The sequence below is a fragment of the Camelina sativa genome, chromosome 6 (genome assembly GCF_000633955.1).
Source record: "Camelina sativa cultivar DH55 chromosome 6, Cs, whole genome shotgun sequence".
Lineage (NCBI taxonomy): Eukaryota > Viridiplantae > Streptophyta > Magnoliopsida > Brassicales > Brassicaceae > Camelina > Camelina sativa.
Genome location: NC_025690.1, coordinates 20,326,908 through 20,340,265, shown reverse-complemented (window position 1 = coordinate 20,340,265; position 13,358 = coordinate 20,326,908). Strand labels below are relative to the sequence as shown.

Here is a 13,358-nt window from a genome sequence, read left to right as displayed (position 1 = left end):
GGTAGAGAAAGAATCAGGTCGTCTTCTCTCAAGACGAGGAGTTAGAAACGGTGCTGGTGATGGAATCACTCCTCCTACTCCACTTTTCCTTGTAGCCTCTGGCGTAAACGACATCCTTCCTCAACTGAATTGATCTTTCGATTTCTGTTGAATCCAAAAAAAAAAAAAAAACATAAAGAAATTCAAATTGATTCCTTAATCAATTGAGAAAAAGCTTTGATTCAGAATCCCAGAGATTCGAATTCTCAATATAATTCAATTTTTCTTCGCGAACTACGAACCAAAAAAAAAAAAAGAAATTGATTCACTTACAGATAAAGAAAGATGTAGGGATCTTGGAGATCGAGAGAGAAACTTTGTTTCAAGTTTGAGAGAAATTTCAAAAAAAAGTTAGGGTAAGTAACCGTTGGGGATTCTTAGATCGGGCTCGGAGTGTGTGTGTGTGTGTGTGTGACTGTGTGTAATGTAAAGCAGAGAAGAAATGTTTGGATTCCAAATTCGAATTTCAAAAAGTAACAAACCAAAAAATAATTAAAAAAAAAAAAATATGAAGTTTTTTTTTTTGGTCTCAGTATTTAACTACACTTTTGTTTTGAAAGAATGGAGATGGATAAATCAAAACTGATAGTTACCTATTTGACAGAAGACAAACATAATGTTCATACCAAAGCACAAAGAAACAAAAAAAGAAAAGAAATAAAAACTCAAAAGAATTTGTAATTGAATTTTAGAGTATTCAATTACATATGTAGAATAGATATAGATATTCAAGTTGTGAAAATGGATTAATGATAATTTAATGTATTTATCATCTATATAGAATTCTATTCTAATATCTGTGCTGTCAAAACAAAAACAAAAAAAAATCAATAATAATTCTAATGTTTGTATTATTATATCTAAATTTTAATAGAATATGATGGAATTCAAGAGAATGCAATAGAATTTAATAGGTACAAAATCTCCTAAACCTCATATATGATTTGAAGACAAACATAATGTTCATACCAAAGCACAAAGAAATTAAGTTTCATGTGATCTCTCTTAGTTTCCAATCATATTAGTGCACATGTCAAAAATAAGTTTCCCAGTAGGCCTTTACTAAAAAGTTGAACATTTGTTTGTAAATTGAAATTTGCATTATTTTTCATTTTTAATCAATATTTTTATGAAACCAATATGTTCATATTATATTCTATATTTATTACATTTAAGATATTACTATCATTACATTTTTGATACAAACTCAAATCATCATATTTGTGAATTTCATAACTTATTGTTTTAAGAGATTAATTTTTCTCATATGTATTTTTATGTATATTTCAATAGTTAACATTTCTTTAAGAGAATGATAAAGTAAATAAATCCGCAACAATAAATTAAGTATTAGTGGGCTGAGCAACAACGGTTAGTTTAGGAAAAAAAAAGATTTAGACATGTTGTTAATTGTATTTTTGAAAAGCGGTTAGTTTCTATAAAGATATTAAATCTTGTATTCATTTCTTTTTTTAAAAACATTTTTATAACATACGAAGATATTGGTTTCTTCCATTTTGAAAACTTACCAATATATATATATATATATATATATATACCTATTCAGAAAAAGAAAAAAAAGGAAGAAATCATAAATCAAATCTAAATATGCCAAATAAATATTTTAAAGGAATTATTAATATTGACTCATATAACAGGTTGTGTAGGCATGAGTGACTTCAATCTCGATCTCTTCAACAAACGAATGATTTCCATCTCATCAACATTTTTTCCCTCAACCTTGAATTCGAAAATTTTGAAGACCTTTCTACCCTGAAATTGTTGTAACTGATTTTAGATCTACAAAAATTACTTGAAGTATTAACTAGTCAACTTAACAAAAAAAAAACAATAGAGCAAACTAACATTCACTTTGTCAATGCCAAACTGCTCTAATCTCATTTACCATTTTTCAAAACGGATTTACCGTCTTTCTCTCTTATTAAACCATCATCTTTAAGAAAAATCTTTAGACCATTGTAGTTTTTTAAAAACCTATAAGCGAACTTTTCCTCTGGCCGATAATCGGAAAAGTACCCTCACCTTATCATGAATGTATAAGTGAGCATCTATCAGTTGGTGATAGTCCAGCAATATCCCAGAAACAAGACATATTAATTTTTATTCAAAAAGTAACCAAAACAAAACAGAGCTGTAATTGATTAAGCTAAACCCAAAAACAAATCTTTGTAATATGTAACAAGCTCTTAAAAAAATAATTAATGTTTTACCATCAGATTTTTTTGATATGTATTTTTTAATGTATATTTCAATAGTTAACATCTCTTAAGAGAATGATAAAGTAAATAAATCAGTAACAATAGATTAAGTGTTAGTGGACTGAGCAATAGCGGTTAGTTTAGAATATGAAAAAGAAAGATTTGGACATGTTAATTGTGATTTAGAAAAGGGGTTAGTTTCTACAAAGATATTAAATCTTTATTATTCAAAAAGAAAATAAGACAATGACATATTTATATACAGTTAAAATGAGAATTCACTAATTCAAAGCCAATGAAAAATCCATGAATAACAAAGATGAAGATGTTGATGTATTCATTTCTTTATAAAAAAATCATTTTTACAACATACCAAAATATTGATTTTGATATCTTCCATTTTGAAAACTTACAAAACCAAATAAAATTAATTTTTAAAAAAGATTAATTTTAGTACAAGATTTGCTAATGGGTTAACCACCTCTATATCTCTCTATGTTTTGAAGATATTGTTGGAGGTAAGTTTTGCGGCTATATTTAACAATTATATGAAATTTATTATTATTATATTAGAATTGATCTTTTACTCTCTAGGTTTACTATAAATCTATATGATCCTTTTACTCTCTAGGTTTTTTACATAACCGAGCATCACTTCACTATGTATGTTACTGTTTTTTGAGTAAAAAAAAAAAAAAAAAAGCAAACAAATAATTTTTGTTTTCTACCAAACCAAACAACCCTAATAAAAGAACCTTCACGCGCCGTGTCTTCTTTCTCTTCCTCTCACTTCGTCGCGCCTCCTTTATTTTCTCATTTCTCTCTCTCCCCTCTCAAAACTACTCGTCGCTCATCCGCCGATTGATTCCTCGTAGTCTCTCTCTCAGGTATGCTTCTTTCGATCTTCACTCTTATATCAACATCAGTGCTTTCTCATTTCCGGTGGATTCATTTCTAAATCACAAAGTCTCCACCTTTTTCCCCAAAGGGGTTTTTGTCGATCGTAAAGTACCGAGCTTTGATAAACCCTAATCGTCTTCGTTCAATTGTAGATAGATACTCAGTATTTATCTAATCGGAATTATTTAGGGATCTAATTTCTTGATCGTAGTGACTTAAGAGTAACCCTAATTTCGTGATGAAATGATGAAATTTCTTATCAGTCTTCATTTTGATTCACTTACTTGCAGGTTCGATACGATCATAGCCTGAGGAATTTATTGAGGAGATAAATTAATGGGAACACCAGAGACATCTCGAGAGCCTTGCCCTGACCGTATCCTTGATGATATCGGTGGTGCTTTTGGTATGGGAGCTGTTGGAGGATCTGCTTTTCATTTCATTAAAGGGTCTTACAACTCTCCCAAAGGTAGTCGTTTTGTTGGAGGAACACAATCCGTGAGCATGAATGCTCCTCGTACTGGGGGCAGTTTTGCTGTTTGGGGAGGTTTGTTCTCCACATTTGATTGCTCCATGGTCTACTTAAGGCAGAAGGAGGATCCCTGGAACTCCATCATTGCTGGTGCTGCAACTGGAGGGTTCCTTTCCATGCGACAAGGGTTGGGCGCTGCTTCTAGATCAGCTGTTTTTGGAGGTGTTTTGCTTGCTTTGATTGAAGGAGCCGGGATCATGTTGAACAAGCTACTCTCTCAGCCTCAGCATATGATGATGGAGGAGCCTGTCCCTGGCATGCCCGGAATGCAAGGAGTGCCTGGAATGCAAGGAGTGCCTAGAATGCAAGGAATGCCTGGAATGCAAATGGGGCAGATGCAGAATCAAGCACAGCAGATGTCAGAGAGTCAAAACCAGAGTACAGCTTCGTCATCATCATCATCATGGTTTGGAGGGCTTTTTGGTAAGAAAAACGAGGAGGTGCAACCAGGCAGCGGAAGTAAAACAGAGGTGTTAGAGAGTTTTGATGCTCCTCCGGTGCCATCATTTGAGTACAAGTAAGCTTGTGGACATCTCTCTGTCATCCAATGGTTTGCCTTCTGCCTCAACAATCAAGTTCCATTTTGTCTTCTTTTTTTTTTGTCTAATATCGTGCTCTGCTGAATTCTTCTTGTTCATGGAAGAATCAGCATACTATGTCCTCTATCCTTTCGCTAATGGTTATGTTTTAATGAGTTTATGTACTCAATTTAGGAATATTTATCCTTGTGAAACCATCATACAGATATTGTTGGTTCTTAAATAATGTAGTTTTAGATTCTCATAATATGCCCTGGTGGGAATGTGTTTTGAGTAATGAACATGAATCCCTTGAGAGCTTCAATGGAATCCCCTTGTCCAAGATTTAAGAGTCATCTCGATCATAGAGTCATTTAAAAGTGTTCTCCACCCAACTACTCAAAACACTGCAATTATGTAGACCAAGCAAAGTTCTTGATAGAACTGGCAAAGTGGCTTGCAGAATCTTCAAATTGAAAAAGAAGATGAACGATTCTAACTACAATCATATACCCTTGAGTATGTTTGAGATTTTGCATCACAAAATTTATCAATCACAAAACCAAACCTACTTAGCAAACACACTTGTCAAAGATGAATTTTTGGTCACTAAACAAATAAGGATTAAGGAGGAGGGATTAAGGAGAGGGATTAATTAACATTTAATTCGTGAAAAATACGTTTAATCTTCTAGTTCCAGCCCTACAAAGGCCCAAACTGTTTATCATAAACGGCGTCGTATCTTTTAGTATATTCGAACTCGAAGGCTGCTTTTGATCTTCGTCTTCCTCAAATCTCACTGTAGGGTTTTTAGGGAACATAAATAACTCTCTCTCTCTCTCTCTCTCTCTTTCTCTCTGCAATCATGGAGTCTCTAGGGAAGTTACAGATTCATCAGCAACCAAATCACCTCTCTATCACTCACTTCTCTTCATCTTTCCCGAAAAACCCTTCCTCCATCTCTTTCAGATCCTTACCCAGATCAACTCCGTCCTATAAATACGCTTCCATCAAAGCTTCCTCATCCAAATCTCAAAACCCTAGTCTCTCATTCCTTAAATCCACCTGCGTCACCGTCACTACCGCAGCAGCTTTGTTCCTTGTGAATCTCCAGCTCAAACCTTCGCCGGCGATTGCGGCTCCCGTCACAGCGACGCCGTCTGTAGAATCTCAGAAACAGAGTAACGGGGAGCATTACTCTTACCAAGATATAGAGAGATCGATCGAAGAGTATCTCGTTTCTCACCCTGAAGACGTGAAATGCCTACGAGGTTTGGTGGAGATAAAGATCAAATCTCAGAAGCTTACAGAAGCAATAGAGTTGATCGATAGGTTGCTTGAACTCGAACCAGAGGAGAAAGAGTGGCCGATTCTTAAAGCTAACATCTTTAGTCACAGTGGTGATTTAGAGTCTGCTAAAAATGGATTCGAAGAGATTATAGCTAAGGAACCGCTTCGTGTCGAGGCTTACCACGGCTTAGTTATGGCTTATTCAGATTCCGGTGCTGAGTTGAGTGCTGTGGAGAAGAGAATTGAGGAAGCAATGGTGAGGTGCAAGAAAGAGAAGAATCTTAAGGATTTGAGGGATTTTAAGTTACTAGTGGCGCAGATTCGAGTTGTTGAAGGGAAGCATTACGAGGCGTTGAAGCTGTATGAGGAGTTAGTGAAGGAAGAGCCGAGAGATTTCAGGCCGTATCTATGTCAAGGGATTATATACACGGTGTTGAAGAAGGAAGATGAGGCTGAGAAAAAGTTTGAGAAGTTTAGGAGACTTGTACCGAAGAATCATCCTTACAGAGAGTATTTTATGGATAATATGGTTGCTACGAAGCTCTATGCGGAGAAGGCACAGAGAGAGATGGCTGGATCAAAGAGTTAAAGAATTTGGAACTCTGATGATTGTTGTCTTACACAAATGGGTAATGTGATTTTTGTTGGTTTTGTTCTGCTGCTTATGGTTTTATTAGATGGTTTGTAGTAGGTAGTTTGAGAATGAATTTGATATCAAGATCGTGTGTTGTTGTAGCATCTGTTGAATACTCAATATTGGAATCTTGAACCTCCTGCAGTTTTTGTTGTTGTTGTTGAGATGTGTATTACACTCATCACGAGTGTAATTGACACTCCAGGAGTTTGGTAAAAAGAATTTGTTTCTTTTTTTGTGGATTATATCTATTAGCTTACAACGTGTTCCTGTGAGAATTGCTGAGAAACTTTGCTTATCTTCATCATTTCCTCCTACCATGAGGTTTGAATTCGTAGGGAAAAAAAAGAGCTTGTGGTTTTTGGTTTAGAAGATTATGAAGGAGCTGCTGTATGTTTACATATGTCTTCTTGATGAAAGATTGCTCTCATGGGTTTTAATTTTGGTTTGGAATAATTAGGCATTGCTGGCGACCTTGCGTACTTGTTCTTTCAATGGTAACAAGTTGCTATCTCTTGTCTTCTTGTTTGGAAGTTTCTTATTTTGCTTGGTATGGTCTGGTATGAAAAATAGGAGAAATTAGCCTCTCTTTTCTGTAGTTTAAGAGCCTTGTTTCTCCTCTCTTCCAGCCACTTGCTGCATTTCGTAAAGATTAGTGTGTACCTCGCCAAACATATATCTACTTAAAAGAATTTGTCCCAACTTGGGAGAAGGGTCTATTTCCAACAACAATAAAAATATATAGTAGAGACTACCATAAGCAAATGTTAGACAACTTTAAACTATAGTTAGAGTGGTAAACAGAAGTTCTTGGGTCCGGATGCTTGGTAAGAAAACTGCAGCTAGACGTGCTGATTTTATTAGAATCTGGATCAGGCGGCTGATGTCCAAACTCAGACCGAAGAGGGACCAAATTCTCGACGTAAGAAGATACAACAGATGTATCGGAGGAGAGACAACGAATCTCATGTGTCTCTGGGTAATATATGAACAACCACTGGTCATTGTTATAGAAGAGAAGATTCCCCTGCTTGGAAACAGCCAGAGGCGTGAACGACATTAAGCACCTTGAGTGTCCTAGGTTTAAATCATCTAGAGCAGCTAGAGCTATGGAGTAAGTCTTGCTCCATATTTCTTGGTTTGCATCCATGCTACATATCTCTAGTGTGGTAGCAGCACGCGTAGTGGCTATGGTCAGACGGTCCTCAAGGTTGGCCATATGTGTATATCGTGAGACCCACTTATCCGGAACAGAGACGAAATGGGACTCTTGTGTGTGAAGATCCAAGGCTAGGATTTTGGAACCCCCTCCAATTTTATACGATGCACAGGACAACCAATAGATGGAACCAGACACACACACGGATTTTCTTGACACTCCGACCACATAAGGATAAAGCCTCAGGTTCGTCCATTCACCACTTTCAACATCAAGAACATCGCATCCTCCCTCCATAGGGCAAATGCACATTTTGATTACTTTAAAGCTCCCCGTAACTTTGTCTCTACCAAATCCCATGACCCAGTTTCCCCGAATGAAATCTACCTCTTCTCCTGAAAGAAGTAACAACACTAGTTTCTACCTTGTCTCGACACCATTAATTATTGCCACACAAAAAAAAAATTTTTTAAAAAAGTAGGATTACGTACTAACCATTTATAAATCGAGAGGACACTGGATCTGGGGCGGATGGGAGCCGCAGGAGTTGTCCGGTCGAGGGTTTCAAAACGATGATAGACTCTGGTTCAGCAATGCAGACCAAACCGTCGCAAGTCATCAAGGGCCGTGCGTCGCAAGTCATCAAGGGCCGTGCGTCGCAAGTCATCAAGGGTATTGCGTCGCGGAAGTGTAAATAGACGATCACTTCGTCGAGCCGGGCCTGACGGATGATTCTCCGGGTCTTTTTAACATTCATACGCCTTTCAACGAACATATTCGATTCCAGGATTGATCTCCATTGTTTTGAGACGGTTTTAAACTTGAGGACTGATTTCGAGGGCAGTCTGAGGAATATTTCTTCTAATAAATCGGGAACTAAGAAGATCAACTTAGTGTTTTTTTCTTCTTCCACCATCTTTGTTGCTTGCATGCATTTGTTCTTTTTCTGACTTCTGTCTGAGAAACTCTATTCCGATCCCGTAAATTTATATATAATCTATTAATATCATAAATTAATAGTTATATAAATTTATTCGAACATATCTAAAACCTTTCAACAATATATAATTCTTAAATTCCAGTTTTCGTTAGTTATTTTTATTGTATTACACATTTTTTGGTGTTGTGCTTTTTTTTTAATAATATTAATACTATAATTACTTTATAAGCATTCTATGTACAATGTATGTTCCAAAAAAAAAAAAAGATAAATAATAATCTAGTGTTATAGAAAATAACCATGCACACCTTTTCTAATTTTTGAACATGTTTAAATTTTATTTGGATAAAGTTAAATCTCTAAAAATAATATTAATTTTAACAAGAAACAAAAATGATATGGTCAAAATATAAAATAAACAATGATAATAATTTTAGAGATTTGCTCTATCAAATCCTAGTCAGCAAGATCCTTCTTGAATTCACTTTTTTATTCTTGATTATCTAGAATTCTCAGTATTACTCTTGAATTATGTAAATAAAACCTCTATAAATTAATAACATCATAATTAAGATATATTATTAACTTGTTCGATAAATTTTTAGAAAGATGTGTCTAATTTAATTAAAGGTACTTAAAAATAATAATAACCAGTTACAACTTACAACTTATAAGTAAACCACAAAACTTTTTAAAACAATAAATATACTAAAATCAATTATAAGAAAAATTAACATTAATTCAAGGAAAGCAAAACTTCAAAAGTCAAATTTCACTAACTATATTGTTTATATATATATATATATATATATTTATACAATTATTAATTTTAGAGTATTTGATAGGACCATAAGAAAAAGGCTGAAGAGAGCTTGCAGGTTTGTGTGCATAATGGTGGATTAATGAAAAGCTTGAAGTTCTGATAACGAAGACCATAATAGTGAACAGTTAAAGAAGAATACCAAACCCCCGAAGAATTTATATCTCTACTTCCGAAGAATTTAGACCCTCAGCGAGGATTTTCTTAAATATGATAGTAAGATGTATCAAATGATGATTTTTAATCTCGACAATAATACGAATTACGAAAACAGAACTTTAGAAGTTAGAACACACCATGACCATGACCATGACCATCACCGTAGTATAGTATATGCGAAATAAAATATTTAAATTGAAGTTACAAAAGTTGATAATGCCTTTCCCACAATGCGTTGACCACGTATATCTCATCAAAGATTTTGATTTTACACCAAAAATAAATCATATTTTTAATTATTTTTTCTATTTAGGCGAGACATGCAGCTTGAATCGGATGGCTTATCTAATCTTTTTCAAGGGTTTAAAGACCCAAACGTTTCGTCTTTTGCCTTTCTATAGTCGATTCTTCATACATTAAAACAGAGAAAGAAGTTGAGAGAGAGGTACGTAAAGAGATATTAAAGAAGAGAACTCAAACCGTTTCTGCATTTGTTTTCTCTGATTCAAGACCCAAAGCTTCTGCGTCTTCTTCCTTCTTTAATCGATTCCTTACGCATATCGAAACAGAGAAAGAAGAAGCTGAGAGGTGCGTAAAGAGAAATTGAAGAGGAGAACTCAAACCGTACGTTTCTGCATTTGTTTTCTCTGATTCAAGACCCAAAGCTTCTGCGTCTTCTTCCTTCTTTGATCGATTCCTTACGCATATTGAAACAGAGAAAGAAGAAACTGAGAGGTACGTTAAGAGAAAAGAGGAGACTCAAGATAGATCGTTTCTGGGTTCCTTTTGTTGTTTTCATTGTTAAAGGGTTTTATAATTATAGACCCAAAGCTTCATCTTAGTTTCTTTTTTGATTGATAGATTCTTTATGCATTGAAACAGAGAGATGAACTGAGAGAAGTTAGAGAGAAAACGAAATATAGTTTCTGCATTTTGTGGATAGTTTCTAATCAGTTCGGATAAAGTGAAGGCAAGTTTAATCAATTCGTTTTCTCTAAATTCAAATTGTTTCTTTACTCGAGATCTTGGGCTGGGTTTGGTTTTGATTCATTCAATCCTCTGTTTCTCAGGCTGTGGAAGTGTTTGATTAAACAGAGTATCCATATTCAAGCGAATTAATCTCACAAGGGTTTAATATGGATACTACACACGAGCAAGAGCTTGAGACACATTCAGAGCCTGAGCCCTATGCTACAATTTCGAAGCTTGTGTCACGGATAAGAATTAGTAGAGACAAAGCAACAACTCTACTTCTTTGTTATGGCTGGTATATATTCCCACTATTCTTATTATACTAAATTTCTTCTTAATCACTGATTATGAATTATATTTTGCCTAGGAATGAACAAAAGTTCAATTCAAACTTCTTGCTTTCTGATGAGTATGAAAGAGTCTCAAGGAACATTGTTAACAACCCTAAACATGACTTTGCTGTGGTATGTGTTATACAGTTTTGGTTTTTTATTTTCAGATACTTGTTGAGAACCCATAGTTAAACTAGGTTATTATTTTCAGGCTAGTTGTCCTAGATGTTGGAATAAAGAAGTATGTCAAAACATAGGATGTGGACACTACCTATGCAATAGATGCATCTTAGGTATCCCACAAAATTAAAAGTGTTTTTTAAATAATTGTTTTGTGACTCTCTTTAAATGATATTAAATTTTTTTTTTTTTTTTCAAGTATACATCAATTCTGAAGTAACTGCTGGTGAAGTCAGATTAAGTTGTCCTGTGCTTGGCTGTTGGAAGTATATAGGACATGATTTTATAAAAAGTAGGCTTTTCTCAAGAAGAACTAATTTCATATGATAATGCTATGAAACAATCTTATGAACGTCGTCAAACCACTGTGAGTAATGCTTTTTGTCATTTATTGCTTTTTATTTTATACTAATGTGATTAATGATGAATTATTAATTGTCCATTTTGTAGGAGGTTAAGAAGGGTGTTTAAGAGAAGCTGTTTCGTTAGTTGTGAAAAAAAAACATAGGCCGATAAGAACTTGTTACTTTTCTATTGGTGTGTAATCGTTCTGGAGCTCATTGGACTCATTTTTTTTTTAACATAATAGTGAATTACTGAGAGAGTTATAGGTTCAAAATTGTAAAGCTCAGGTGTGTTTGAAGAGGAGCTTTTTTAAGCTCTTGATTTGTACGTTTTTCTATTTTTTGGGGGTAAAAAATCTCTTGATTTGTACATGTTTGCTCTGATTAATAAAATCTTACCCGAGGCATAAGATAGACAGGAAAAATCCATGGATACAGAGGTTTTTTTTCAAGTTAATATAAGATACGTAAAACCAAGTAGAGGTACAAAGGCAGTAGCAGAACTTGAAAAGATGATAGTGATAGGTAAGGAAAGAGATTGAAGAAATAAAAGAATATTGACAGACGAACTCATAGCACTATATCAGATTTAATATTAAACGAAAAGTCTGTTTGTTTTAGAAAGTTACTATTCTACAAGTTATATTAAGTCTGAAGGGGGGCTTTCCATATGTGGAAAATGCAAACATGCATGTAACAATGACAAGTTTAAGAATCTTAGGACGAGGTGATTGGATAGTAATATAGTATCAAAATGAAACCTACCAAGGGGGGCTTTTATATGGCAGTAAGGTTTTGAAATTTTACCAATTATTTTACAAACATGCTCAGCAGAAGTAAATTGTCGCATTCAAAAAAAAGAAAAAGAGTAAAAGTAAATTAGGGATTTTGAATGTTCACGTTTGGCTTTGGGATTGTAGGAGTTGTCCAAAATTGGGCATTTTTGACCTTTGATATGCTATCCAATATTTCCAAGGGAGTGATATTTCCGATCACAGTCACTTTCTTTGCAGCAAAATCAATGTTGAAGGATGTTACACCTACAAAGATATCAAATTCATTAGTTATAAAACCATCTTTAGACCAAAACCGATTTTTAAATTAATAGACCAGACCAGCTCTTATAGACAAATATAACCAAATCAAAGTGAGCCAAAAAGAGTAATTTGGAATCAAATCTAGTTCTCTGGTTTCATACTCCAAATCCGGGCCAATAATATATTTTTGTATATTGTTCATATATTATCTAAACCGGAACCTTTTGAAATTTAACCGATACTTAAGCCAAAAGAGGAATTTAAGAATGGCATTTAATCACCTTGCATTCTGGCCAAGTGTTTCCTTACTTTGCCTTCACAGCCTCTGCAGTGGAGAGACACTTTGAGAACAACGAGCTGCTGCTTCACATAAATGCAACTCTAATCATCATCACACTTGTCACCATTTATTTGCATTTATGCCACTCATATTATTTTAACGTAACAACAAAACAACTTACCTGGTCTGAATCACCAGTATCACAAGTAGTCTTCTTCTCCTCCGTCAAAGTTTTGTTTTCGTCAGCAGGAGCTACTACAGCTTCAACCGTCTTAACCGGATCCTGAACCGCAGAACCCCCGGAAATAGAATCCGGGTCGGATCCCAAAAGAAACCTCGTAGAACCCACAGGGTTGTTGATTAAGTCACATGCAGATCTCGCAACACAGCTGAAACTCTTCCTCGCTAGGCTGATATCACTGGTGATGAGCTTCAGCAACGCAGCTGCTCCGCCGCCACCGCCGGTACTTCTCCGTCCAGTGAAGCTCCTCCTGCCTTTATAGATCTCTAGCTTTTTGTTACTGATCTCTCCGTCTTCGGCGCCGGAAGGAGGTAGTTTTATGAAGTCGTCGGCGAATGATCTCCGGGGATCTTTAATGATAGGATTGTGACGGTCTATAGCTCGGCCGCTTGTTCGTTCATCGTCGACGGTGGTGGTTTGTTTCTGAACGTGGTCCATGCTTGAACATATGGCTGTCGATGCTTGCGAAGCACAGAACATACGTCCCTTCATTATATGGAGAATTAAAGAGAGCTCAAGAAGTGACAGTATGTGAACAAATCTTGATGATGAGAGTGGTAATATGTATATGATTGAAGATGTTAGTACTCGTATATAGAGAGAGAAGTGGGTCGGAACAAAGACAAAGAAAATGATATTAAAATCCCAAAGTCTATGTTTTCATTGATTTTGATCACGAAGTCTGTGTTTGGAGGAATAAAACACTAACTATTGGATTGGAGGAATAAAACACTAACTATTTGTTGACTTCAAAATAAATCC

General features: G+C 35.0%; 4 protein-coding genes across 5 annotated transcripts; 2 read left to right on the top strand and 2 right to left on the bottom strand.

Annotated features, from left to right (window-relative positions):
* LOC104792529 (mitochondrial import inner membrane translocase subunit TIM17-2-like) lies at window positions 3,019–4,529 on the top strand. Its single transcript, XM_010518710.1, has 2 exons — window positions 3,019–3,145; window positions 3,449–4,529. Exon 2 carries the CDS (start codon window positions 3,495–3,497, stop codon window positions 4,209–4,211), a length of 717 nt encoding a protein of 238 aa, XP_010517012.1. The 5' UTR covers window positions 3,019–3,145; window positions 3,449–3,494; the 3' UTR covers window positions 4,212–4,529.
* LOC104792528 (protein SLOW GREEN 1, chloroplastic-like) lies at window positions 4,987–6,377 on the top strand. The gene has a single exon (XM_010518708.2). It carries the CDS (start codon window positions 5,074–5,076, stop codon window positions 6,085–6,087), a length of 1,014 nt encoding a protein of 337 aa, XP_010517010.1. The 5' UTR covers window positions 4,987–5,073; the 3' UTR covers window positions 6,088–6,377.
* LOC104699281 (F-box/LRR-repeat protein At2g43260-like) lies at window positions 6,884–7,651 on the bottom strand. Its single transcript, XM_010414608.2, has one exon. The coding sequence runs from the start codon at window positions 7,649–7,651 to the stop codon at window positions 6,884–6,886; it is 768 nt and encodes a 255-aa protein (XP_010412910.1).
* Window positions 11,783–13,288, bottom strand: LOC104792527 (protein SODIUM POTASSIUM ROOT DEFECTIVE 2-like). 2 transcript variants are annotated; one of them, XM_010518706.2, is made up of 3 exons: window positions 12,537–13,288; window positions 12,357–12,456; window positions 11,783–12,078 (listed from the first exon to the last, which is right to left on the bottom strand). In XM_010518706.2, exons 1-3 carry the CDS (start codon window positions 13,086–13,088, stop codon window positions 11,918–11,920), a joined length of 813 nt encoding a protein of 270 aa, XP_010517008.1. In that variant the 5' UTR covers window positions 13,089–13,288; the 3' UTR covers window positions 11,783–11,917. The 2 variants fall into 2 exon arrangements, with proteins under 2 accessions (XP_010517008.1, XP_010517009.1); XM_010518707.2 differs by having other exon boundaries at window positions 12,357–12,435; window positions 12,537–13,281.

Bases quoted from the DNA above. Each gene is read 5' to 3' on its own strand.
- LOC104792529 (XM_010518710.1), top strand. From the start codon at position 3,495: ATGGGAACACCAGAGACATCTCGAGAGCCTTGCCCTGACCGTATCCTT.
- LOC104792528 (XM_010518708.2), top strand. From the start codon at position 5,074: ATGGAGTCTCTAGGGAAGTTACAGATTCATCAGCAACCAAATCACCTC.
- LOC104699281 (XM_010414608.2), bottom strand. From the start codon at position 7,651: ATGGGATTTGGTAGAGACAAAGTTACGGGGAGCTTTAAAGTAATCAAA.
- LOC104792527 (XM_010518706.2), bottom strand. From the start codon at position 13,088: ATGAAGGGACGTATGTTCTGTGCTTCGCAAGCATCGACAGCCATATGT. The intron at 12,457-12,536 runs GTAAGTTGTTTT...GATGATGATTAG, and splicing joins ATACTGGTGATTCAGACCAG to AGTTGCATTTATGTGAAGCA. The intron at 12,079-12,356 runs GTGATTAAATGC...ATATCTTTGTAG, and splicing joins ACACTTGGCCAGAATGCAAG to GTGTAACATCCTTCAACATT.